At 41.3% G+C, this 25,115-nt stretch overlaps 1 protein-coding gene across 1 annotated transcript in view; it reads left to right on the top strand.

The window, feature by feature from the left end:
• Positions 1–14,027, top strand: part of TACR1 (tachykinin receptor 1) — a 175,887-nt gene extending 161,860 nt beyond the window's left edge. The window contains exons 3-5 of the mRNA XM_040223837.1: positions 965–1,115; positions 8,858–9,054; positions 10,818–14,027. Coding sequence (XP_040079771.1) covers positions 965–1,115; positions 8,858–9,054; positions 10,818–11,109 — 640 coding nt within the window. The 3' untranslated portion in view covers positions 11,110–14,027. The remainder of the gene's footprint in view (positions 1–964; positions 1,116–8,857; positions 9,055–10,817) is intronic.
• The last annotated feature ends 11,088 nt before the right edge of the window (positions 14,028–25,115 follow it).

Raw genomic sequence — 25,115 nt, forward strand, 5'->3', positions numbered from 1 at the left:
CCCTCACTTTAAACAGAATAGAACAAGTTGTGCCATCGTAGGAAACCTCAGAATCTGTGGGCTAACGCAAAGGTTTGTTTCCTGTTCATGTTCCAGTCAGACTCAGGTCCTTTGGTAACTGGCCTTCAAGCAGTAACTCAGAGACCCAGACAGCTTCCATCAAGAGATATATATTTAAGAACTATGCTTAGAAGTAGCTTAAACTTTGTAGCTCTCACCTACTGATCCTAATTCTGGGATAAGTTTTTTCTCTCTCCAAGATAATTACACTTACATCTGTGAATCCATTTGTCATTTAGAATAGCTTGGCTGGCTCAGTGGTAAAGAATTCACTTGCCAATGCACGACACACGAGTTTGATCTTTGGGTCAGGAAGATCCAGTTGGAGAAGGTAATGGCAATCTACTCCAGTATTCTTGCCTGGGAAATCCCATGGACAGAGAAGCCTGGCTGGCTACAGTCCATGGAATTGCAAAAGATTAAGACACAAGTTAGCAACTAAACAAGTCTCATTAACCATCACAATTGTTCTCATCTGAATGTACTAGTTGTTCTATTGATGTGTGTCCCTGCATCAAAACTAAACCTAACTTTAAATCTGACAAGTACTAGTGAGTGGTACAATCACCTTCTTTATTCTAGAAAATATACTATTAATTCAGCCCAAGTTTGCATTTTCCTTTGGAGGGAACAGTAAGCAATATTGAACTAAAATTGCCATAAATGTTCAACAAATTCAGTTCCCTTTCATTATGTTTATTCTTTTCATTCTGAACAGGAATCTCCATTATGGAAAAGTCCACAAGAAAAACATGTCAAAAAGATTTGCTTTCTCTCCTTTACCCACTAATAGATCACCTACTTATTCATGCAAGTAGCTAGTCTGAGACAGGTAACTGTCAAGGCTGACAAGTAACCAGCCCTGTACTTCTTGAACTGACTGCTCTCACTCACCTTCTTGCAGGTACCACATCTGCGTGACTGTGCTGATCTACTTCCTCCCCCTGCTGGTGATAGGTTATGCTTACACTGTGGTGGGCATCACACTGTGGGCCAGTGAGATCCCTGGGGACTCCTCTGACCGCTACCACGAGCAAGTCTCTGCCAAGCGCAAGGTGAGCAAAGGGCTAGCAGCACTTACCCCACCCTGGCACAGGTGACAGCCTGGTAAGCATGTGAGCCCCAGAGCCTCGGGAGTCCTGGAGGCAGTCCCTGTGTCCCAAGAACTGTAGAAAGGAGGGGAGGAAGAAATCTTCCTTCAATGTGTTGTAACCTAGGCCTGCTTGTACAGGCATAAGCCCCCTCATTCTCACCCTAAAACTAACAGAAAACTGTCAATGCATTAAAACACAAGCACATAGATTTACCTACAGAAGCATGAAGAGCTATTCAGTTCTCTTTAGTTATTACAATTTGACAAAATAAAACGTTCATTTCATTCAAACATCGAAAAGCACTAAAAGAAACAAAACTATGGTGATGGAGAACAAACTGGGAATTGCCAGGATTAGAACTGGGGGAAGAATCTGCCTACAAAGGGATTGCATGAGTGAATTTCCTTGCGATAATGGAGCAGTTCTATATCCTGATTACTGTGGATTTTTTACTTATCTCTGCATATGATAAAATTTCATAGAACTATACACCAAAAAAGAACATGTAAAAGCTGGCAAATTCCAAATACAGCCTGTAGTTAATAGTACTGTACTATCATCAGTTTCTTGATTTTGATGGTGTGGCATAGCTATGTAAGATGGTATCACTGGGAGAAGCTTTGCCATGGGTACCTGACAATTCTCTGTCCGATTTTTGCAACTTTTTAAGAGTCTTAAATTGTTTGAAAATTAAAAGTCAAAAAATATATTGAGGATTACCATGAAAAGGCTCACTCCTTTCTAGGTCCTCTGTCTACTGAGTTCCCAAATGTTTATGCACGTATGCACACACACACTCACCATGGTAACCACCGTTATTTGTTATTAATCCTTTCAGATATTGTAATGTATTTATAAGCCAAATAAACATATATTCTGTTCTTTTTTACATAAACAGTAAATATGCACTTTTCTTCCCCTCATTCATAAATTTAACAGTATCCACAAAATCTTCAAAACTCAATATAGAAACAGCTTTCTCATTCTTTTTTGCCCCTCTTTTGGTACCACTTTGCATACTATTTCATTGTGCAGATGCTAGATAGCTCTTTTTAATTGAAATATAGTCGACTTACAATAGTATTTAGTTTCAGGTGTATTGCCTAATGATTGGACATTTGCGTCCATTATCACCACAATAATTCCAGTAACCATCTGTCCCTACACAAAGCTATTAAAATACTATGGACCATATTCCTTATGTAGCTTATTATATCCCCATGACTTACTTGAGGTCTGTACCCCTTGCTCCCCTTCACCCATTTCATCCCCCTGTCCATCCCCCTTCTTTCTGACAACCACTCTTATTCACTACATCTGTGAATCTGCTTTTGTTTTGTTTGTTTCTTTGTTTTGCTTTTAGAGTCCACATATAAGTGAAGTCATATGGTATTTGATTTACTCTTGGAATAATACCCTCTGGATATATCCATGTTGTCCCAAATGACAAGTTTTATTTTTAATGATGGGTAATATTCTATTGTATGTATATGCATTTTTATACCCATTCCTCTATCAGGGGACACTTAGGTTGCTTTCATATCTTCGCCATTGTAATGTTGCTATAAACATCAGGGTGCATGAATCTTTTCAAAGTGTCTTTGTTCCCTTTGGATAAATACCCAGGAGTGGAGTTGCTGGATCCTATTGGCAACCCACTCCACTATTCTTGCCTGGAGAATCCCAGGGACAGAGGAATCCATGGGATTGCAAGAGTCGGACGCGACTTAGCAACTAAACCACCACCACCACCACCTAAGAAATGCCATCAAAGCAACTATACTGAAACTCAGTAGACTGCTCAAGAGAAATCTGTGGGGGTCAGTTATAGATATTACCTATAGGTAACAGATGGAGAAGGCAATGGCACCCCACTCCAGTACTCTTGCCTGGAAAGTCCCATGGACAGAGGAGGCTGGTGGGCTGCAGTCCATGAGGTCATGAAGAGTCAGACACAACTGAGTGACTTCCCTTTCACTTTTCACTTTCATGCATTGGAGAAGGAAATGGCAACCCACTCCAGTGTTCTTGCCTGGAGAATCCCAGGGACGGTGGAGCCTGGTGGGCTGCCATCTACAGGATTGCACAGAGTCGGACACGACTGAAGTGACTTAGCATGGTGTTCTATTTTCAATTCGTTAAGGAACCTTCATAATGTTTTCCAGCGCGGCTGCACCAGCTTCCGTTTCCACTAACAGTTTCTCCTTGCCAGCACTTAGTTGTTGTCTTTGTGATATAGCCTTACGAAACATGTGAGTGATATCTCATTGTGGTTTGGTTTGCAGTTCCCTATTGGTTAGTGATGTTGGGAATCTTTACATAAATCTATACAAGTCCCTGCTTATTTTTTTAATGCAGTTGTATGGCCTTCTTGATGTTGAATTATATGAGTTCTTTGCGTATTTTGGATATTAATCTCCTAACAGATATATTGTTTGCAACTATCTTCTTCAATTCAGTAGGCTGCCTTTTGCTTTATTTGTGGTTTCCCTCACTGTGCAAAAGCTTTTCATTTTGATGTAGTCCCACTTGCTTATTTTTGCTTTTGTTTCCCTTGCCTGAGGAGACAAATAAAAAACCAGCTGAGACCAGTGTCAAAAAGGGTGGTGCTTATGGTTTCTTCTAGAAGTTTTATGGTTTGGGGTCTTTCATTTAAGTTTTTCCTCCACTTTGAATTTATTTATTCCATCCACTTTGATTTTATGTCCAATCATTATGTGACAATGTGAGCCAGTCTGGTTATTTTGTATGCAGCAGTCAGCTTTCCCAACATATTTAGTTGAAGAGGCTTTCTTTCCCCCCCTTGTAGATTCTTGCCTCTGTTGTCATAGATTAATTGACCATATGAGTGTGGGTTTATTTCTGGGATCTCTATTCTGTTCTGTTGAGCTCTGTGTCTGCTTTGTGCCAGTACCATACTGTTTTGTTTACTATAGATTTTAGCATAGCTTTTTGAAATTAGGAGCATAATACCCTTAGCTTTGTTCTTCTTTCTCAAGATTGTTATGTCTAATTGGAGTCTTTTGTGTGGCCATATAAATTTTAGAATTATTAGTTCTAGTTCTGTGAGACTGTCTTTGATATTTTGATAAATTACATTGAGTCTGTTTGTTGCCTTGAGTAGTTGGTCATTTTAACAATATTAATTCTTCTCATCTGTAAGCATGCTATATATTGGTCTACATTGATTTTTGTTTGTGTCTTCTTCAATTTATTTTATCAGTGTTTTATAGTTTTCCATGTACAATTCTTCTAGATCCTTGGTTCAGTTTATCCCTAAATATTTAAGTCTTTTTGATGCAATTGTAAATGGGATTCTTTTCTTAATTTCTCCTCTGATAGTTCATTAGTAGTATATAGAAATGCAACAAATCTGTGTGTGTTCTTTATCTACCTCTATTGAACTTTACCCTTCTATTCTTCTGTTCTTTTCTTTCTTTTTCTCACCATATAGTTGGTTTGTCCTGTTTTCATTGTTTTATTCCCCAGATGACACCTTATTTTAGTTTTGTTTTCCAGTTTGTGCTTTAGTTAGCTTTCTTCTTAACTGGTGGATATAATTTTTGGTTTCCTTTATTCAACGGGTCTATCTATTGTACTTTTTTTTTTTTTTTTACTGTTTTGGATTTGTTTATGGGTGTATATGTATGTGTGTATATTGTATTATTTTAGTTATAATTTGCCTAATTTTTGTCATTGCTATTGGTCTGGGATGTGTCTTTTGTTTCTCATTTTTGTATATTCATTTTAATCCCATTTAATGTCATACTAAACCACCTCTGGAATCTCTGTTCCCTGGAGAATCTCCAAACCCTGAGCCTTTGGAGTGGGGGCACTGACTCCAAGACACTAGACTACCAGAGAACTCCTAACCCTGGGGAGTATCAAATAGTGAGAAATACCACCAAAGCAACCACTTGTATACAAGCAACCACTTGTATACCAGCATCACCCAACTACCTGTAGCACCCTGCACAAGATGGCTCATCCAAACAACAAACAAAAATACAAACCCAATCATCAGCAGACAGAATTACCACCTCACTCAACCCTGCCCATCAGAAGGATAAAAATAAAAACTCACCCCCTTCCAAAAGAATGCAAGTACAAGTCACACCCTACATAAAACTTACACAAACCCCTGGACCAACTTTACAAGGGCAGAAACCAAAGGAAGAAAGAATTCATCCTCAAAGCCTGGGAAAAGGAGACCTCAAACAAAATAAGTTAAAAAAAAAAAAAGAAAAGAAAAGGCAGAGAAATACTGCACAAATGAAGGAACAACCTAGAAACACAGAAGTCCAAATAAATGAAGAGGAAATAGGCAAACTACCAGAAAAGAATTTAGAATAATGATAGCAAAGATGATCCAAAACCTCAAAAATAGAATGTAGAGGATGCAAGAATCAATTAACAAAGATATAGAAGAAATAAAGAATAAACATACGGAGACAAACAACACAATTACTGGAATTAAAAATACTCTAGAAGGAATCAATAGCAGAATATCTGAGGCAGAAGAATGGATAAGTGAGCTGGAAGATAGAATGGTGTAAAATAACTGCTGAAGAGCAGAATAAAGGAAAAAGAATGAAAAGAACTAAGGATAGTCTCAGAGACCTCTGGGACAATATTAAATGCTCCAACATTCGAAGAAAAAGGAGAGAAAAGAAAGAGTATGAGAAAATTTTTGAAGAGACTAGAGGAGTTGAAAATTTCCCCAGCATGGGAAAGGAAACAGTCAATCAAATCCAAGAAGCACAGAGTCCCATACAGGATAAACCCAAAGAGAAACATGCCAAGACATATACTAATCAATCTAACAAAGATTAAAGACAAAGAAAGAACATTAGAAGCAGCAAGGGAAAAGCAACAAGTATCATACAAAGGAAACTGCATACATTTAACAGTTAATCTTTCAGAAGAAACTCTGCAGGCCAGAAAGGAATGACAGGATATATTTAAAATACTGAAAGTGAAAAATCTACAACCAAAATTACTCTAAGCAAGGATCTCATTCAAATTGACGGAGAAATCAAAAGGTTTACAGACAAGCAAAAGTTAAGAGAATTTACTACCACCAAATCAGCTTTACAACAAATGTTAAAGAGACTTATATAGTCAGAAAATATAAGAGAAGAAAAAGATCTACAAAAACAAACCCCAAATAATTAAGAAAATGGCAATTTGTTGTTCAGTTGCTCAGCCATGTCCAACTCTAATCCCACTGACTGCAGCACACCAGGCTTCCCTGTCCTTCATCATTTCCCAGAGCTTGCTGAAAGTTGTGTCCATTGAGTCAGTGATGCCATCCAACCATCTCACTCTCTGTTGTCCCTTCTCCTTCTGCCTTCAATTCTTTCCAGCATCAGGGTCTTTTTCAATGAGTCGGCTCTTCACATCAGGTGGCCAAAGTATTGCAGTTTCAGCTTTAGCATCAGTCCTTCCAATGAATATTCAAGATTGATCTCCTTTAGGATTGATTGGTTTGATCTCCCTGCAGTCCAAGGGACTCTCAAGAGTCTTCTCCAACACCACAGTTAAAAGCATCCATTCTTCAGTGCCCAGCCTTCTTTATGGTCCAACTCTCACATCCATATATGACTACTGGAAAAACCATAGCTTTGACTAGATGGAGTAAGCACCTTTTAATTTCATGGCTGCAGTCACCATCTGCAGTGATTTTGGAGCTCCAAAAAATAAAGTCTGCCACTGTTTCCACTGTTTCCCCACCTATTTCCCATGAAGTGATGGGACCAGATGCCATGATCTTCTTTTTTTGCATGTTGATTTCTCTGTGCTTATTTCTATGTATCAGGTAAGTTGATCACAAGTTCTAACCTTGGAGAAGTGGCTTTATGTTGGAGCTGTGCAGTGGGACCCAGCGGCACACTCCTGTCTGGTCAGCAGAGCCGTGTGCTCTAAGGGTGCCCCCTATGTGCGCTGTGTGCACTGTTCTGTTGTGGTGGATCTGACTACTGTGGGCATGCTTGTAGGTGAGGCTCCCAGCCCAGTTCACTGCCAGACCTGCCTTGTGTGGTGACTGTTGGCCACTAGTGCACAGGGATAGGTTCTAGGGCATGTGGCTTTGGGTCAATGAGGGCTCTGGGGCTGATACCAGCCCACTGGTGTGTGGGTAAGCTCCCAGGTCTAATAGGCTAAAAGGAGAACTCCAAAATGACATTTGCCAAAACCAATGTCCTCAAGGTAGGATGAACTCCCTAAAATGACTGCCACCAGTATATTCATCCCTGGAGGTGATCCTGTTTGCCACCTGCCTCTCCAGGAGACTCTTCAAGATCAGCAGGTAGGTCTGAATCAGGCTCTCTTAGGAACAGAATCTCTGTTTCCTACAATCTTCTCGCACTCCTGGGTATAAGCCCTGGTGGCTTTCAAAGACAGAGAGTCTTGGGTGTTGTGTTCCCAGTTCAGGACTCACTAGGAACCCAGTGTGGGGCTCAGGCCTCTTGTTCCTTGGGGAGGAACTGTGCAATTGCGATTATCCTTCCATTTGTGGTTTACCTTCCCAAGGGTATGGATCTTTACTATATTGCATCTCTATTCCTCCTACCCATCTCATTGTGATTCCTTCTTTATATCTTTAGCTGCAGAAAATCTTTTCTGCTAGCCTTCAGCTTTTCCCATATATGCTGCTGCTAAGTCACTTCAGTCGTGTCTGACTCTGTGCGACCCCATAGACAGCAGCCCACCAGACTCCGCCATCCCTGGGATTCTCCAGGCAAGAACACTGGAGTGGGTTGCCATTTCCTTCTCCAATGCATGAAAGTGAAAGTGAAAGTGAAGTCACTCAGTCCTGTCCAACTCTTAGCGATCCCATGGACTGCAGCCTACCAGGCTCCTCCATCCATGGGATTTTCCAGGCAAGAGTACTGGAGTGGAGTGCCATCTCCTTCTCCATTTCCCATATATAGTTTCTTTGTAACTGGTTGTAATTCTGGTGTGCCCATGCGAGGAGATGAACTCACTGCCTTCCTATTCTACTATATTGGCCACACATCTTCTAGGTCATTCTTTCTCTCAAGAAGTCTTGGGAATAAAAAGGAATGGGTTACATCACCCTAAATTCATAAAGCCATTTTATGAATATTCCCTTTAAACATCTGACAGTCCCTTGCTGCAGCTATCCAGATCCTACCCATTCTCTTTCCCTCCCCCAGAGTCTTCAAGTCTAGCAGCCTACTCTGACTCATGGCCCTTTTCCTTCTGCTGCTTTCTCCCCATTCCTGGATCTTTTCCTCTTGAACAGCCTTTGCGCATTAATCTGGTCTCCCTTGGCTTCTCCAGCCATTGCCCAGAAGAATGATATGCTATTCTCGAACATGAATGCACATGAGAATAATCAGAAAGCCTTCTCAAACACTGAATTCTGAGTCCCACATTCAAAGTTTCTGATTCAGTTAGATTGGAATGCAGTCTAAGAATTTGCATTCCTGACAACTTCTCAGGTGATATTTATGTTCCTGGTCCTGGGGCCACTCTCTGGGAATCACTGATATAACCAAAAAGTCCTTTGGTACCACATATAAATGGTCCTTCCTCCACCTTGAAAGGTGTTATTATATCAATAGTTACTTTATATCACATATCACACTGTGCACAGTAAGTGGGCCGATCAAGGGAGAAAATAACCGTTATAAAGGGAAGATGTGCTGCTAGTCTTACCTGTCTCACTCTCTTGCCAGGTGGTTAAGATGATGATCGTTGTTGTATGCACCTTTGCCATCTGCTGGTTGCCCTTCCACATCTTCTTCCTCCTGCCTTACATCAACCCTGATCTCTACCTGGAGAAGTTTATTCAGCAGGTTTACCTGGCCATCATGTGGCTGGCCATGAGCTCTACCATGTACAACCCCATCATCTACTGCTGTCTCAATGACAGGTAAGGCCCTCATCCCCCATACTCTCTCCAGGACAAGAACCTAATAATCCCTCTGTTGAATCCCTGCTGACTGAACCATGTGATAATTAGTTTTCTATAGTCTGCACCACTCACTCCTCTCTCAGCCGGCTCTGCTCAATTAGGTTGGCTGCTTGGGGACTACAAAGACAAATGGTCTTGTCACCATGCAGGAACAGGAGCCATGAGTAGACCTTTTTTCCTTTCCAATAGGAGCCAGAAACACATACCCGTATTTGAAATCTTCAGACTTTTAAACACTGGTTACTAAGTCAGTACTGGAGGGTCGGGTGCAGGGCAGATAAAAACTCTCTGTGATTAATACACATAAATCAGGCTGCCAGCTGGATCAAGTTCATGATTTTGTTCAATCTGCTCTAAGGATCTCATGCACAGAGAGTTGTGCATGCAGAAAGAGGCAGAGAATCAGAGAGAGAAAGAGTCAGAGAATGAATGAGTCAGAGAGTGAGAGAGAACAAGAGAGAGAGATTGATGCCACTCGAATGTTATCCACCACATGGCACTTTTTTCCCTTCTCTGGTCTCTCATTTTCCTCTTGCCATCCCATCTGGGCAGGGGCTTCCCTGGCAGTCCAGTGGTTAAGACCTCACTTTCCAATGCAACGGGGGTGGGGTGGGTTCAATTCCAGGTTGGGGAGCTAAGATCCTACATACCTTGCAGCCAGAAAACCAAAACACAAACCAAAATCAATATTGTAACAAATTCAATAGACTTTAAAAATTGTCCACATCAAAAAAAAGTCTTTAAAAAATGTTTTTAGGTAGCTTTGTCCAGTTTCTTCCAGCACTTCTAGCAGGACAGGGTAAGCAAAAAGAAGTCAGAGCCTCAAAGGCCTGATTCTGCCTTTGTTTGGCCACAGGGCCCAGGAGAGCCTCCCCTGAAGTGGAAGCCAACTTCAGACAAGTAAGAAAAGAAAGAACCCTCAGGAATGGTGATTAGCAATAAGGAATCCACCACAGTGTACAGAGTCTCCAAAAGGGAGCTGGGAAGCTGTGATGGCAGTTCAGTCATCTGGAGCACCACCTCAGTCTCTGTGTGAAGAAGGGAGACAGGAGAAGGAAGGGGAGGGATAAAAAATTTGTCACATTTATGGCCAACACTTATCAACCTATAACGAGCCTTCCATGAATGAGACACTCAGGGGCTATGACTTTGAAGACAGATATTCTCTGGGACTTTTCCAAATAGTCTTTGTTTAACTCACAGATGTCTCTTTCTTCTAAGAGCCTCACAACCTGCCTAAACATTTCTAGATTAAATCTCTCAGCACATCTTTTAAGTAAAAGCTGATTCTCCCTGCTTAAAACACAGGGAAACTGAGGCACATTGAAGGGACACGACTGGTAGAAAGTCAGTGGGCTACTTGAGGGAAAGGACTGGGTCTTGACACTGTGTTGTGCATATAATGAACACTTGGTGAATGTTTTTACTGATGCTGAACTGAACCAGAGCCAGTGGAGGCACCATATTTCAACTGCCACCCTCAGTACAGACTTGCATTTCACATGAACTTGGGTTCTAATCCTGGAGTTGACCTTGATGACTGACCTTTGAATTTTTTGCCCTTAGCATCTCCAGTTATCAATTAATTTAAAAAAAAAAAGAAGAAGAAGACAGAGTCTCATTTGGGTATACCCTCATATTAAGCAGCTTCTGCAATGGTGGGAACACCCCTGATAGCAGGCCATACTCAAGCGTTACTTGTCCATTCACTCTCTTTCCAGGTTCCGTCTGGGCTTCAAGCATGCCTTTCGGTGCTGCCCTTTCATCAGTACTGGTGACCATGAAGGGTTCGAAATGAAATCCACTAGGTACCTCCAGACCCAAGGCAGCATCTATAAAGTCAGCCGCCTGGAGACCACTGTCTCCACAGTGGTGGGGACTCATGATGAAGACCTGGAGGAAGGCCCCAAGGCCGTGCCCTCATCCCTGGACCAGATCTCCAATGACCCCTCTCACAGCGACTCTAAGACCACGATGGAGAGCTTCAGCTTCTACTCCAACATGCTCTCCTAGACCACGGGGCTTTCAGCAGGCATGGCCAACTCTATCTTTGTCTTGCATGCATGGATAAATCTTCGGTATCAAATCCATAAGAAACACCCTTGGGGCTTGTGAAAGGCTGAGAATAATTTGAGGAAAACATTCCATTCTGGAGTTAAAAACCTACATTCTTCTATATCTTTGTCACACACACGTTGTGTGACCCAAAAAAATCATTGACTTCTCTGAGCCTGTACAATGAGACTTGATTTTCTCTACAATCCGTTCCAAGATTCTAGAATTAATTTCAATTGCATGTGCTCATTTCAGGGTGATTCCTGCAGTACAGAAACAAATCAAACTGATCTGAAGTAAGACCCTGTCTTACTTCAATAAAGGTGTTCTCAGTCTTGCTTAGATTATTTTCCTTTAGCTGCTGGCTCACACTGCATCAGCCTCTGCTTGATAATGTAAATGAAAGGAGAAACCAGCTAAAATCTGAATGAAAGATTTAACCTTCTCTTCTAAGCATCAGTGAAAATAAGGTATACTTCTGAAGCCCCTCTTGGCATCTCAGTAAATCAATGTATCATGGGATTGAGAGTTTCAAATTCATCTCTATTATGTCCCCCTTGACTACCCTGAGCCACCAATGCAAACAGAATATGTCCACTGATACTAGTTAATGTCCGTTATGAACCAAGACTCAGGAGAAGTGTGCAACACTTAATCTGATCTTCTCTTTCCTTATTGTAAAACTAAGAGGCTGAATGACATCATCTAGGTGTCCCTTCAAATTTTAACATTCATCGGTTCAATGATTGTATGTGTTTTTTATTGTATGTGTTTATTGTTTGACCAATAACTGCATAATAGGAGCAGTAAGTTTAGTGACTTCATGCCCAGCTCTTAGAGATGTAGCAACTGCTAAGACCATGTATCAATATCCACATATGACATTCTCTGATTTGTCCTAGAACTGTGAGTACTTTCCTTCTCCTGAAAGATTTTTGCCTTTGACAGAGCAGAGGACTTTGTGTCAAAACTTGCATCTCTCTATCAGGCCTTAGCAGGCTAGGTCTCACAGCTAGAGAATGCCACTGGGAAGACAAACACACGGGCTCCCTGCTCTGGCCTTTTGGTTATCTTAGGGCAGGGGCACTCCTGCAGATTTTTCTTTATACTAGCATTAGGCATGTGCTCAGATGCTCAGTGACTGAGGAGGCTGTGCCCTGCAACCACATTTGGGGGAAGAGGCCACCTTGCATCTTCTCTTTAGACTCTGAATCTTCCTTTCCTGCCACTGGCTTTGCTGGCCTCCTGCCTAAAAGAGGTAGAATGATCAATAAACCCTAAAGAAGAAGAGTCGGTCAACAAAGAGTCGTGAACTAAGAGCACTTCATGTCCTAACACAGTTTTGGGGTTACAGCAGGTGAGCATGCAGTTTCTTTCCGTCTCCAGATCTGTGCTTTGTCCAGATGCGGCTGAAAGCAGAGACAACGTGTAACTGTATCAATGCCTTCCTCATGGTTTGAAGAATGCATGCGCAAGTCCTGCATCCATCGTGTTGAAGGAGAACAGTGGTGCACATCAGGTTTGCAGCCTTTACCAGCTGTGCTGGCCCTAACCCTGCTAGGGCCTTGGCAGGCCAGGAAGACGCTGTAAAGCAATAGTAGAAGCCAGAAGGAACTGACAGCCACGTTCGCCAAAGCAGAACGAGAAGGATTAAACTAAGGAAACCAGCTCAGTGTAAACACATGGATGGAATACTTAATTTAGGGGCAACAAAAGTCAGTGCCCAAAACATTTCAGTCATACTTCTAACAAAGAATCAGGCCGTGTATGGATTATTCACATCAGAGGCATGTAAAGAACTGGCATGATTGTGAGAAGTACCCAAGAAGAAAATGTTAAGGAGTAGGGGGACTTTCTCTCTATGGAAGAGTTTAGAGTTGAATTTAACAAGGACTATTGAACACTTGATCTGGACTTGGCCCTGAGCTGGGAACACACAGCTTCTTCTGTTCTTGAGAAAGCCTATCAGACAAGCCATTGCTAAGTCGCCAGTCTTAGTTGGTCTAGGCTGCCCAGCAGGCATGGAGGCAGTTGAGAAGCAGAGTCTCCACAGGATTCTAAAGGCCCACACTCAACAAGCGTAATGGGGTCAAAGTCAAAGACCTTAAGATAGCCTTTTGCAATGGAAGTTCTTTGAGATAATTCCAAAGAGAGCATCAGCCAGTCTAGAGGAACTGAAGGGATGTGGTTGGACAGCATCATCACTGCACATTGTAGGAGTGGGCAGTGTCAAATGTGGCAGAACGCTTCCTCTGAGAGAGAGAGCCATCAAGCCTTCCACTGACCCACCCTCCAACACCCATTCAACTGATAAAAGTGCTGCCTTCTCCCATGTGTGAGAAACACCATGATTTGTACTGTGCATGGGTCTCACTCTTATAGAAATGCATCACCCTGTGTTTATCTCCTAAGTGTTTCTCCTTGATATTCTGTTCAGTAGTGATAAAATAGAAAGCATCATTGGGCCATCTTTGTTATGTTACTTCCAAACTGTGGGATCCGGTTGCTGTCAGTGAGCTATTAATACTGTGCCAATTTCTCCTTGTTCTTTCACAGACAGAAATTGATGTATATCATAGACACACAGTAGGACCATAGCAACTGAGGGATGGGGAGGAAGACTAAATGGGAAGAACTAAAGGACAAGAGTTCTTATCTTCCTCACCTCCCACTAAAGTGCTAAGACAGTGGAATTTCTTTTTTCTCGGAAAGACTAGGTGGAACCCTGGGAAAAGGGGGCTTGGGAGCTAAACTTATTGACCTGGCTTTCAGGAAGAATCATGTAAGCAAAGACAGGTAGTTCTTAAGATTTCTATCCTTTCCAACCTGGGATCCTGGAAAAATCTCCATACAGAAATAAAGTATGTTTTTGACTACTTCTTGCCTCTGTCTCATCTCTAGGAAAACTAAGCACCTTATAAGATACTAATGGGGTGGTCCTATGAACCCTAGCAAATTGCACAGACAAAAGAATGGAGCCCAACGCCCAGCAAACTCCTACCCTTATGACAAAATGGGTTGGCAAGACGTGAGAATGATTTCTGGGTAGGAATCTGGGAAGGTAGTATGGGATTGTGAGAAGTGACCAGCAGAGTCGCCTATTAGTAGAATTGCGTCAGTTCAGGTCCTCCCAGAAGCAGACACCAGGACAGAGTTAGAAGTGCAAGAGACTCGTTGAGAGAACACTTGGGAAAGATAAGGGGTGAGGAGGGCAGGTTGGGGAGGCCTTGAGACTCTGTGGGAATCTGATGCCTGTGAAAAAGGTGGGGAGGAGACTGAGCAGGAGGAGCTTCCATATGAGGTATAGCCCTGGGAAAGTCTCAGCTGGCCCACCAGCTTGCATGCAAAGGGTGCCCCACACTAGCAGAAATGGCCAGGCCTCGTACCCCCAACAGACTCTCACTGACTAGGAGCTATCTGGGGAGAGAGTGGTCTGGGCTTGAACACTATGGTGGGTCCTGAAGGTACTGCAGCTAAAGGCAGACAGCTGACTACACTGCCACGGCCAGCTCTCTCCTGAGGGGATATCTGTGCCGTCACTCCCACAGCCATCACCAGAGCTTTGGTCCAGCCCTCTGTGTTTGAAAACATGTCAGGAAGCCCTTGGCAGTATTAGAAACGTCAGTGGTTAATCTCTGTGAGCCCTCGAAACCTGGAAGAGAGCCCAGGAAGAAGGAGCCACCCTGTACTGCCTCATCACTCAGGCATGCCCCCTCAAAAGTGTGATGAGCAGCCGGTGGAAGACATGCAATGAGACTGTAGGGCTTTAAAAGAGTGAATTTTGAGAAGAATCTAGATAGCTGTGCAACATGGTAAATATCAGAAACAAATAAATAATAAGGATGTTTATGTTAAAACTAAGATGACTTAAATCGAGGTGCCTGGATAAGCTTCAAGGAATTCACAAATTCCCTTCAAGTTCCCCACAAATCATGTGTAAAACATTGTGTGTGTGTGTGTGTGTGTGTGTGTAATAAAGGGTGCAAAACCTGAATCATCTCAGAAGAGATCATTCTCCCTCTTCTCTCCAGAGAAAGAGAGAAAATAAACTGTTTACAAGAGAGGGGACAAGAGCCCCGAGGCCTTCAGAACACAGTGAGAGGTAAATGATCCCTGGGAGAACCAGAACAGCTGCCAGGAAACTTGAAACAACTTTGGAACAAAACCATAATTCACTTTAGGCACCCAGATGAGTTAAAGTTGTAGAACATCTTTAAAGATGTTTGTGACAGTAAAAGCACCCAGTTCAGGATTAAGGGCTGGGCTTACGCTTCATTGAAGAGATGAATATTTGTTAGCTGAAGAAAATACTAACCTTAGTTATAGGTCGAGAAATAATATCAGCCGTGGAGAATGGACATTCTTGCGGAAATTCAAAGACAATTTAATTTAGTCCTGTGCAGGCATGTGGTCTCATACACCCTGAAGGTGACTTAAGAGCCATTCTGGCTTTGATAATTCTCCCTGCATAGCTGCATCAGATCCTTTTCATGAGTAAATGGATCTTCCCAGCTCTGAAACCCAAGAAGGGGTTTCAGGCAAGTCCTCCAACAGAGGCAGGCAAGGTGGAGACACAGCAAGAATGTTCTTCTCCATCTTCAAAGGTGAAGGGAAGGGGCTTCCCTGCTGGCTCCACAGAAAAGAATCCACTTGTGAATGCAAGAGACATAGGTTTGATCCCTGGTCTGGGAAGATTTCACATGCTGCAACAAGAGAAGCCACCACAATGAGAAGCCTGCGCACCTCAGCTAGAGAGTAGCCCAAGAAGCAGCAAAGACTCCGCACGGACAAAAATAAATTAAAAAATGAAGGGAGTCTGACTGCAGAAACTGCTTTCCTGAATCCCATAGGCAATGCTCTGAAATGCCCTCAGTTGTCTGTATCTAGTTAGGAAAACAGGGAGGAAGAGGAATGAGGCCATGTGCGTGCGTGCTAAGTTGCTTTGCGTGCTAAGTTGCTTCATTCATGTGCGACTCTTTGAGTCTATGGACTGTAGCCCACCAGGCTCTTCTGTTCATGGGATTCTCCAAGCCAGAATATTGGAGTGGGTTGCCATGTCCTCCTCCAGGGGATCTTCCCAACCCAGGGATCTAACCCATGTCTCTTATGTCTCCTGCACTGGCAGATGGATTCTTTACCACTAGCACCACCTGGGATTCAACATAAAGTGGTTGTGATCTTTGGTTCTTTCTCAAGCAGTGCAGTAAGGAAAAAAAGGCTGCTAATTAGAAATGTGACCTACTGCATTAGCAACAGCAATGGCACGAGCCCCACTGTGGTTGCTGCCCTGAGCCTGCCATTCTCTGCCAGCATGTTTGCAGCATCTATTCCACTAGCTTCAGAGGTTTCCACACCAACAGATTCTAACCCAAGTCCTCTGCATTCTGTGCATGCGTCCTTTGTCTCTTTCCTCTTCTTTTTATGTCCAGTTTCCTTTTGTTCTCCATTCTTTATTCCAACATTATTTTTATCCCTAGACACTCTCTCCTCCTAACACAATCTCTAAGTTTTAATCCCACTACTTTGGGTGCCTTCTTAGTACACACTTTAATAAAGAGAGTGGGACATAATAGTGAAACCCCAGCATCCCTAACAAATTTCCTTTCCCATCTCAAGTTCCCTCTTGCTGCCTCATGTACCTGCTCACCCACTCTTTTCTTTAATCCCCTTCCCAACCTCAGCACCCACTCACCCATTTTCCAAAACTAAGAGGGCTTTCAGAGCAGGGCTCCTGAGTTAGTGCTAAAAACTCAAAAGAAACAGCTGAAGCAAGAAATCCAGACACTAGATTGGGCTGAGAGAATAGCAAGCTCCAGAGGGACGCCAGGATCCAGTACTGTCATCTCCTAACCATGCCAATATATGAATTTAAAGAACAATGTTAGCACATGAAGAGGCCACGGGACAGAGTGGAGGAAGTAAGGTAAGGCAGTGCGTGCTCACTGCTCACAAAGCTCTTTTTGGATTTGGTCGTACTCCTCTGCCCATTTCCTCATTGAAAAGGGACTCATTGCCCTCTTGTTCTACCACCTGGAGACGTACCTGTTTTGGCAGGAGTGTCCTGTGGGGCAGTAACCATTCCTCAAAGATGGAAGCCACCTGGGCTACTCCAGACAGTCAAAAAAAAAAAAAAAAAGATTCTCTTATGGATGATTATGAACATGATTCTGTGTTGACCTCAAGAATCTGGGGACAAGCCAAACGCTATCTCACAAAGAGAGGCAGAACTTTTCTGCTAATTTTATACCTATAAGAATTTGACAGCTGATGGGGGAAGGATGAGAGGAAGGAATAGTCAGGAGTTTGGGGTGGACATGTACACACTGTTACATTTAAAATGAATAGCCAATAAGGTCTATTGTTTAGAACATGGAATTTTGCTCAAATGTTATGTGGCAGCCTGGATGGGAGAGGCATTTAGGGGAGAATGGATACATGTGCACATATGGCTGAGTCCCTTTGCTGTTCACCTGAAACTATCACAACATTGTTAATCAACTCTACCACTATACAAAAGAAAAAGTTTTTTAAAAAAGGATTTGATAGCTGATGATTCAACTTCATCCACTGGAGATTTGTCATATGTCAGGCACTCTGTGGGGGAGGGGAGGGTTGGAAATGTAAATTTCAATAGCACATGGTGTCCGCCCTCAATAAATTCACAGTCCAGAGGGGTAGACAGATGTTCATCATAGTCCAGGGGGAGGAATGTAAGAACAGATGCAGAAAGAATTCTTGATGTCTCACCACACAAAATGTTGTAAAAAAGATAACAAAATCTTAAGTCCTATGTTTTCCTCAATGGCAATGCACATACAGTCACTCACAGAAATGTTTTCCCATCTCATTGATTTATTTCCACAAACTTCTAAGCTTTCTCATATCAGATGGACACACTTGCTTTAACCCTCTTTCAATTGTTGATTTTTCAATTGGGTTTATTATTGACTTTAAATCCTCCCAAATCAAAAGACAGCCCCTTAACAGTCCCAGTAGAATCTGACCACCACTGCCTCTACTTTCGCCCTTCTCTAGGTTCCACCTTTGGGCCAGAGAACTGGTCTTGGGTGCTCTCTGAAGGACTCTATTAAAATATACAGGTTATGGATTCAAATGAAAAAAGTATCCAAAACTAAAGCCAAATGCCCTCTACCAGCGGGTGGGAACATCACTTTAAAGTATCCCAGGAGCCAGTGCCAAGACCATAACTTTCCTAGGCCTAGGTGTTGCTTGGGTTATAGATTTGAAGAAAAAAGGACACACATTAGAAGATGCCAGACCGGAAACGGGGAGTTCCCATGCAACTGTACTCATCGTGCAGACAATCACTTCTGCTTGTGTTCCCGCCAGGAGAACTCCTGATCTGATTACGAGGGGTAATCATGAGGCTCTCCCATTGACTCCTCACATCATTATCCTTCTGTCCTCTCTGATTTGAAGATCTCACATCACTATGACAGGCATTCTGCCAACTCCTGAATATCTCTGCATTGATCCTAATGTTCCACTCACAATGGGAGTAGAGAGCTATGCCCACTACCAGGGATAAGCAGAGTGGGGACATGGCCAGTAAGCTGCAATTTCACTCACACCTGACCTTGATGGCACAGGTTCCTGTTGCTTGCTGGAGTCAGTTCTATCTGCTCTCTTGAAAAAAGGATCCAGTGATGTCTAGGTAGTAGCTCCTTTTTCCTCATCACAAATGACACAGTAGCTCTGGATTACATTCTGAACAGCTGCTGCAACTTTCATGTACCATTCTACATCTGGATCCTGTGCCTCACAAACTAACAGTGCCTCCTCAAATAAAGAAATCTCCTTGCCATTTCCTGCATCGTGAATCTCTTTGTTGCTTCCGTTATTTCATTCTCTGTCTTCATCCTTTCTTGGTACTTGGCATGTCTGAGCAGTACCAGCTACATCACCTCTCCTTCTTATACTTGCTTTTGGACATCCTGGGCCTGAAATAAAGATACTGTACTACTGTACTCTACACAGCACTGTACAGCAGTACGCAAAAGCATAACCACTTGTAGAGGATGCATGCATATGACAATGTACACCAGACATGCTAACTTATATGACTGGACAAGCAAGTGTACACCTGAAAGATGTACAAAGTGTGCATCTTTGAAAGTTTGCAACTTGAAGGTTCTTATGTAGGGGACTTACTGTACCTTTTTCCATCCCCTCACTTTCAGTTTGTATGTGTCCCTAGGACTGAAGTGGGCCTCTTGTAGACACAATATCTACAGGACTTGTTTTCTATCTAGTCAGCCAGTCTTTGTCTTTTGGTTGGAGCATTTAATCCATTTCTTAATCCATTTAAGGTAACTAATGGCACCCCACTCCAGTACTCTTGCCTGGAAAATCCCATGGACAGAGGAGCCTGGTAGGCTGCAGTCCATGGGGTCGCTAAGAGTCGGACACAACTGAGCGACTTCCCTTTCACTTTTCACTTTCATGCATTGGAGAAGGAAATGGCAACCCACTCCAGTGTTCTTGCCTGGAGAATCCCAGGGACGGGGGAGCCTGGTGGGCTGCCGTTTCTGGGATCGCACAGAGTCGGACACGACTGAAGCGACTTAGCAGCAGCAGCAGCAGCATTATGTTCTTACTGCTGTTTTCTTAATTGTTTTGGGTTTGTTTTCATAGGTCTTTTTTCTCTCCTTCCTCTCTTGTTCTCTCCACTTGAGGTGAGATGACCATCTTTATTTATTTATTATTATTTTTTTTAACTTTACAATATTGTATTGGTTTTGCCATACATCAACATGAATCCGCCACAGGTATACACGTGTTCCCCATCCTGAACCCCCCTCCCTCCTCCCTCCCCGTACCATCCCTCTGGGTCATCTCAGTGCACCAGCCCCAAGCATCCAGTATCATGCATCGAACCTGGACTGGCGATTCATTTCTTATATGATATTATACATGTTTCAATGCCATTCTCCCAAATCATCCTACCCTCACCCTCTCCCACAGAGTCCAAAAGACTGCCCTATACGTCTATGTCTCTTTTGCTGTCTCGCATACAGGGTTATCATTACCATCTTTCTAAACTCCATATATATGCGTTAGTATACTGTATTGGTGTTTTTCTTTCTGACTGACTTCACTCTGTATAATCGGCTCCAGTTGCATCCACCTCATTAGAACTGATTCAAATGTATTCTTTTTAATGGCTGAGTAATACTCCATTGTGTATATGTACCACAGCTTTCTTATCCATTCATCTGCTGATGGACATCTAGGTTGCTTCCATGTCCTGGCTATTATAAACAGTGCTGCAATGAACATTGGGGAACACGTGTCTCTTTCAGTTCTGATTTCCTCAGTGTGTATGCCCAGCAGTGGGATTGCTGGGTCATAAGGCAGTTCTATTTGCAGTTTTTTAAGGAATCTCCACACTGTTCTCCATAGTGGCTATACTAGTTTGCATTCCCACCAACAGTGTAAGAGGGTTCCCGTTTCTCCACACCCTCTCCAGCATTTATCGCTTGCAGACTTTTGGATCGCAGCCATTCTGACTGGCGTGAAGTGGGACCTCGTTGAGATGACCATCTTCAGTGTTGTGTTTGGGCTGCTTTTGTGTGTGTGTGTTGTAGTTTGGGGATTTGCTATTTTCATAAGGTTTTGCTATAGCAGTCTATATATTACAAGATTATTTTAAGTTACTGGTCTCTTTCCCCTCTAGAGAAGTTCATTTAGCATTTGTTGAGAAGTGGCCTGTTGGTGCTAAATTCTCTTAGGTATTGTGTGTCTGTAAACCTTTTGATTTCTTTGTTAAATCTGAATGAGATCCTTGGTGGGTAGAGTAATCTTGGTTGTAGGTTCTTCCCTTCCATCACTTTGAATATGTCATGCCACTCCCAACTGGCCTGCAGAGTCTGAGCTGAGAAATCAGTTGATAATTTTATGGGAGTTCCATTATATATTGTCACTTTCTCCTGGTTACTTTTAATATTTTATCTTGGTCTTTAATTTTTGTCAGTTTGATTACTATGTGTCTCAGCATGTTCCTTCTTGGGTTTATCCTGTCTGGTACTCTCTGTGCTTCCTGGACTTTGATGAATGTTCCTTTTCCAATATTAGGGGAGTCTTCAGCAATTATCTCTTCAAATATTTGCTCGGTTCCTATTTCTCTTCTCCTTATGGGAACCCTATTTTGTGAATGTTGGTGTGTTTAATGTCGTCTAAGAGTTCTCTAAAGGTTTCTTCATTTCTTATTTCTCTTTTCCTTATTCTGTTCTGTGGCAGTGATTTCTACTGCTCTGTCTCCCGGGCCACTTATTCATTTTTATCCCTCAGTTATTCTGCTAATGATTCCTTCTAGTGCATTTTTCATTTACTTACTGTATTGTTCATCTCTGTTTGTTTATTCTTATTTCTCCTAAGTCTTTGTTAAACATTTTTTTTTTTGCATTTTCTCAATCTTACCTCCATTTTTTCCCAAGATCTTGGATCACCTTCACTGTAATAATTCTAAATTCTTTTTCCAATAAATTGCCTAAAATCATTCCATGTAGTTCTTTTTGGGTGTAATCTTGATCCTCCATCTGGGATATATTACTCAGCTGTTACATCCTGTCTAACTTTCTATGAGTGTGGTTTCCATTCCACAGGATTCAGGAATGTTGTTCCTCTTGCTTTGTTCAAATCTGTGTTTCTTCTTTTATAATTCCTTCCATTGTTTTCTACATGGAGATCCCTTACCTGTTCAGGGATTAAATACATATTCATGTGTTTTCACCAAATTTATGAAAGGATTTATATGCACTTTTAAGTGACATTCTAAGTACTTTTGTTATTGTTCGGTCACTAAGTCATGTTCAACTCTCTACCACCACATGGATTGCAGTACATCAGGCTCCACTGTCCTCTACTATCTTGCAAAGTTTGCTCAAACTCATGTCCATTGATTCAGTGATGCTGTCTAGTCACCTAATCCTCTGGCACCCCCTTCTCGTTCTGTCTTCAACCTTTTCCATCATCTGGGTCATTTCCAGTGAATCAGCTTTTCACATCAGATGACCAAAGTATTGGAGCTTCAGCTTCAGTACATCTTTCCAATGAAAATTTAGGGTTAATGTCCTATAGGATTGACTAGTTTGATCTTGCAGTCTAAGGGACTCTCAAGAGTTTTCTCTAGCAACACAATTTGAAAGCATCAATTCTTCGGCACTCAGCCTTATTTATGGTCCAACTCACACATCAATACATGACTATTGGAAAAGCCATAGCTTTGACTATACAGATCTTTGTTGGCAAAGGCTTTAGTATAATCAATGAAGCAGAAGTAGCTGTTTTTATGGAACTCTCTGGCTTTCTCCATGATTCAATGAATGTTGGCAATTTGATCTCTGGTTCCTCTGCCTCTTTGAAACCCAGCTTGTACATCTGGAAGTTCTAGATTCGTGTACTGCTGAAGTCTAGCTTGAAGGATTTTGAGCATAATTTTGCTAGCATGTAAAAAGAGCACAATTGTTCAGTAGTTTGAACATTCTTTGGTATTGTCCTACTTTGGGATTGGAATGAAAATGTAAATTTTCCAGTCCTGTGACCACTGTTGAGTTTTCCAAATTTGCTAACATATTAACTGCAGCACCTTAACAGAATCATCTTTTAGGATTTGAAATAGCTCAGCTGGAATTCCATCACCTCCATAGCTTTGTTCGTAGAAATGCTTCCTAAGGCCCACTTGTCTAGACACGCTCCAGGATGTCTGGCTCTAGGTAAGTGACCACACTATCATAGTTCAGACCATTAAGACCTTTTTTGTGTAGTTCTTCTGTCTGTTCTTGTCACCTCTTCTTTATCTCTTCTACTTCTTTTAGGTCTTTACCATTTCTGTCCATTATTGTGCCCATCCTTGCATAAAATGTCCCCTTGATATTTCCAGTTTTCTTGAAAAGATCGCTAGTCTCTCCCATTCTATTGTTTTACTCTATTCCTTTCTTTGTTTATTAAAGAAGGCCTTCTTATCTCTCCTTGCTATTCTCTGGAACACTGCGTTCAGTTGAATATATCTTTCCCTTTCTCCCTTGCCTTTTGCTTCTTTTCTTTCCTCATCTATTTGTAAAAGGAGGTTCTAAGATTATTACTTTTGAAAATAACCAATGTCTCAACATCAGTTATTAAATAATTCATCTCTTTCTTATTTATTTTTGATGCTTCATTTACTATATTTTAATCTATTTTGTGTTCTAGAATATGAATGTCTATATTTTGAATCAGTACCATGAAATTAAATTATAAACACTTTATAATATTTTTATATATTATTTATACATTTAGTAAGATAAGTTCTTCTCATATAACTTCTTTTCTAAATATTTCTTTTCTCTATTTACTCATTTAATTTTTTCTTAATTTGTCTATTTTATTGAATTAGGGTTGACTTACAATGTTTTAGGTGCATCGCAAGGTGATTCAGGTATACATATATACATATATTATTTTTCAGACTATTTTTTTATAGGTTATTGCAGGGTACTGACTATAGATCACTGTGATATACAGTAAGCCTTTGTTGCTTGTTGCATATTTTTAATTAGAAATCTAGTCTTCTATTCATACTAAGACAAACAAGTGGAATCAAAATGTCATAAATTTTGCAGTTAGGCAAAAATTCATGCTTTCTAAAATATGTATATTATACATACTATTTATATGTGTGTATACAAAAGCTTTTCTACTACACTTGATAAAGATTTGAGAAAGAACATCAAAAATAGAAGAGATGGAGAAACTGGAAAACATAAGCTAGGTGAGGTGGGAGCACTGAATATGAACTAGAAAACAAACCAATCACAAACATGGAAATCAAAACTGTGATAAAAAATCCTCCAACAAACAAAAGCCCAGGACCACATAGCTTCACAGGTGAATTTTACCAAAAATTTAGAGAAGAGCTAACCCCTGTCTTACTCAAACTCTTCCAGAAAACTGCAGAGGAAGGAAAACTCCCAAACTCATTCCATGAGGCCACCATCACCCTGATTCCAAAACCAAGATGCCACAAAAAAACAGAAAACTACAGACCAATATTATTGATGAACATAGATGCAAAAATCCTCAACAAAATTCTAGCAAACATAATCTAACAACATATTAAAAAGATCATACATCATGATCACTTGGACTTTATTCCAGGAATGCAAGGATTCTTCAGTATTCACAAATCAATCAATCTGATACACCATATTAACAAATCAAAAGATTTAAAACATACAATTATTTCAATAGAGGCAGAGAATGCCTTTGGCAAAATTCAATACCCGTTTATGATAAAAAAAAACTTCCCAGAAAGTAGGCATAGAAGGAACATACCTAAACATAATAAAAGCTATATAGGACAAACCCACAGCATACATTTCCTCAGTGCAAAAAATTGGAAGCATTTCCTCTAAAGTCAGGAACAAGACAAAGGTGGCTACCCTCACCACTATTATTCAGCATAGTTTTGGAAGTCCTAGTTATGGCAATCAGAGAAGAAAAAAAAATGAAAGGAATCCAGATTGGAAAAGAAGAAGTAAAACTCCACTGTTTACAGATGACATGATACTCTGCCTAGAAAACCCTAAAGATGCCACCAGAAAATTACTAGAGCTAATCAATGAAGATAGTAAAATCACAGGATACAAAATTAATACACAGAAATCCTTTGCATTCCTATACACTAACAATGTAAAACCAGAAAGAGAAATTAAAAAAACAATCCCATTCACCATTGCAATGAAAAGAATAAAATGCTTAGAAGTAAATTTACCTAAAAAAATAAAATACCTGTGTACAGAAAACTATGAAACACTGAGAAAAGAAATCAAAGATGACACAAATAGATGGAGAAATATATCATGTTCATGGGTTGGAAGAATCAATATAGCGAAGATAACTATACTACCCAAAGCAGTCTAGCAGTCTATATAGTCTATAATGCAATCCCTATGAAACTACCAAAG

This window comes from Oryx dammah, unplaced genomic scaffold (assembly GCF_014754425.2).
Source record: "Oryx dammah isolate SB20612 unplaced genomic scaffold, SCBI_Odam_1.1 HiC_scaffold_25, whole genome shotgun sequence".
NCBI classification, from domain to species: domain Eukaryota; kingdom Metazoa; phylum Chordata; class Mammalia; order Artiodactyla; family Bovidae; genus Oryx; species Oryx dammah.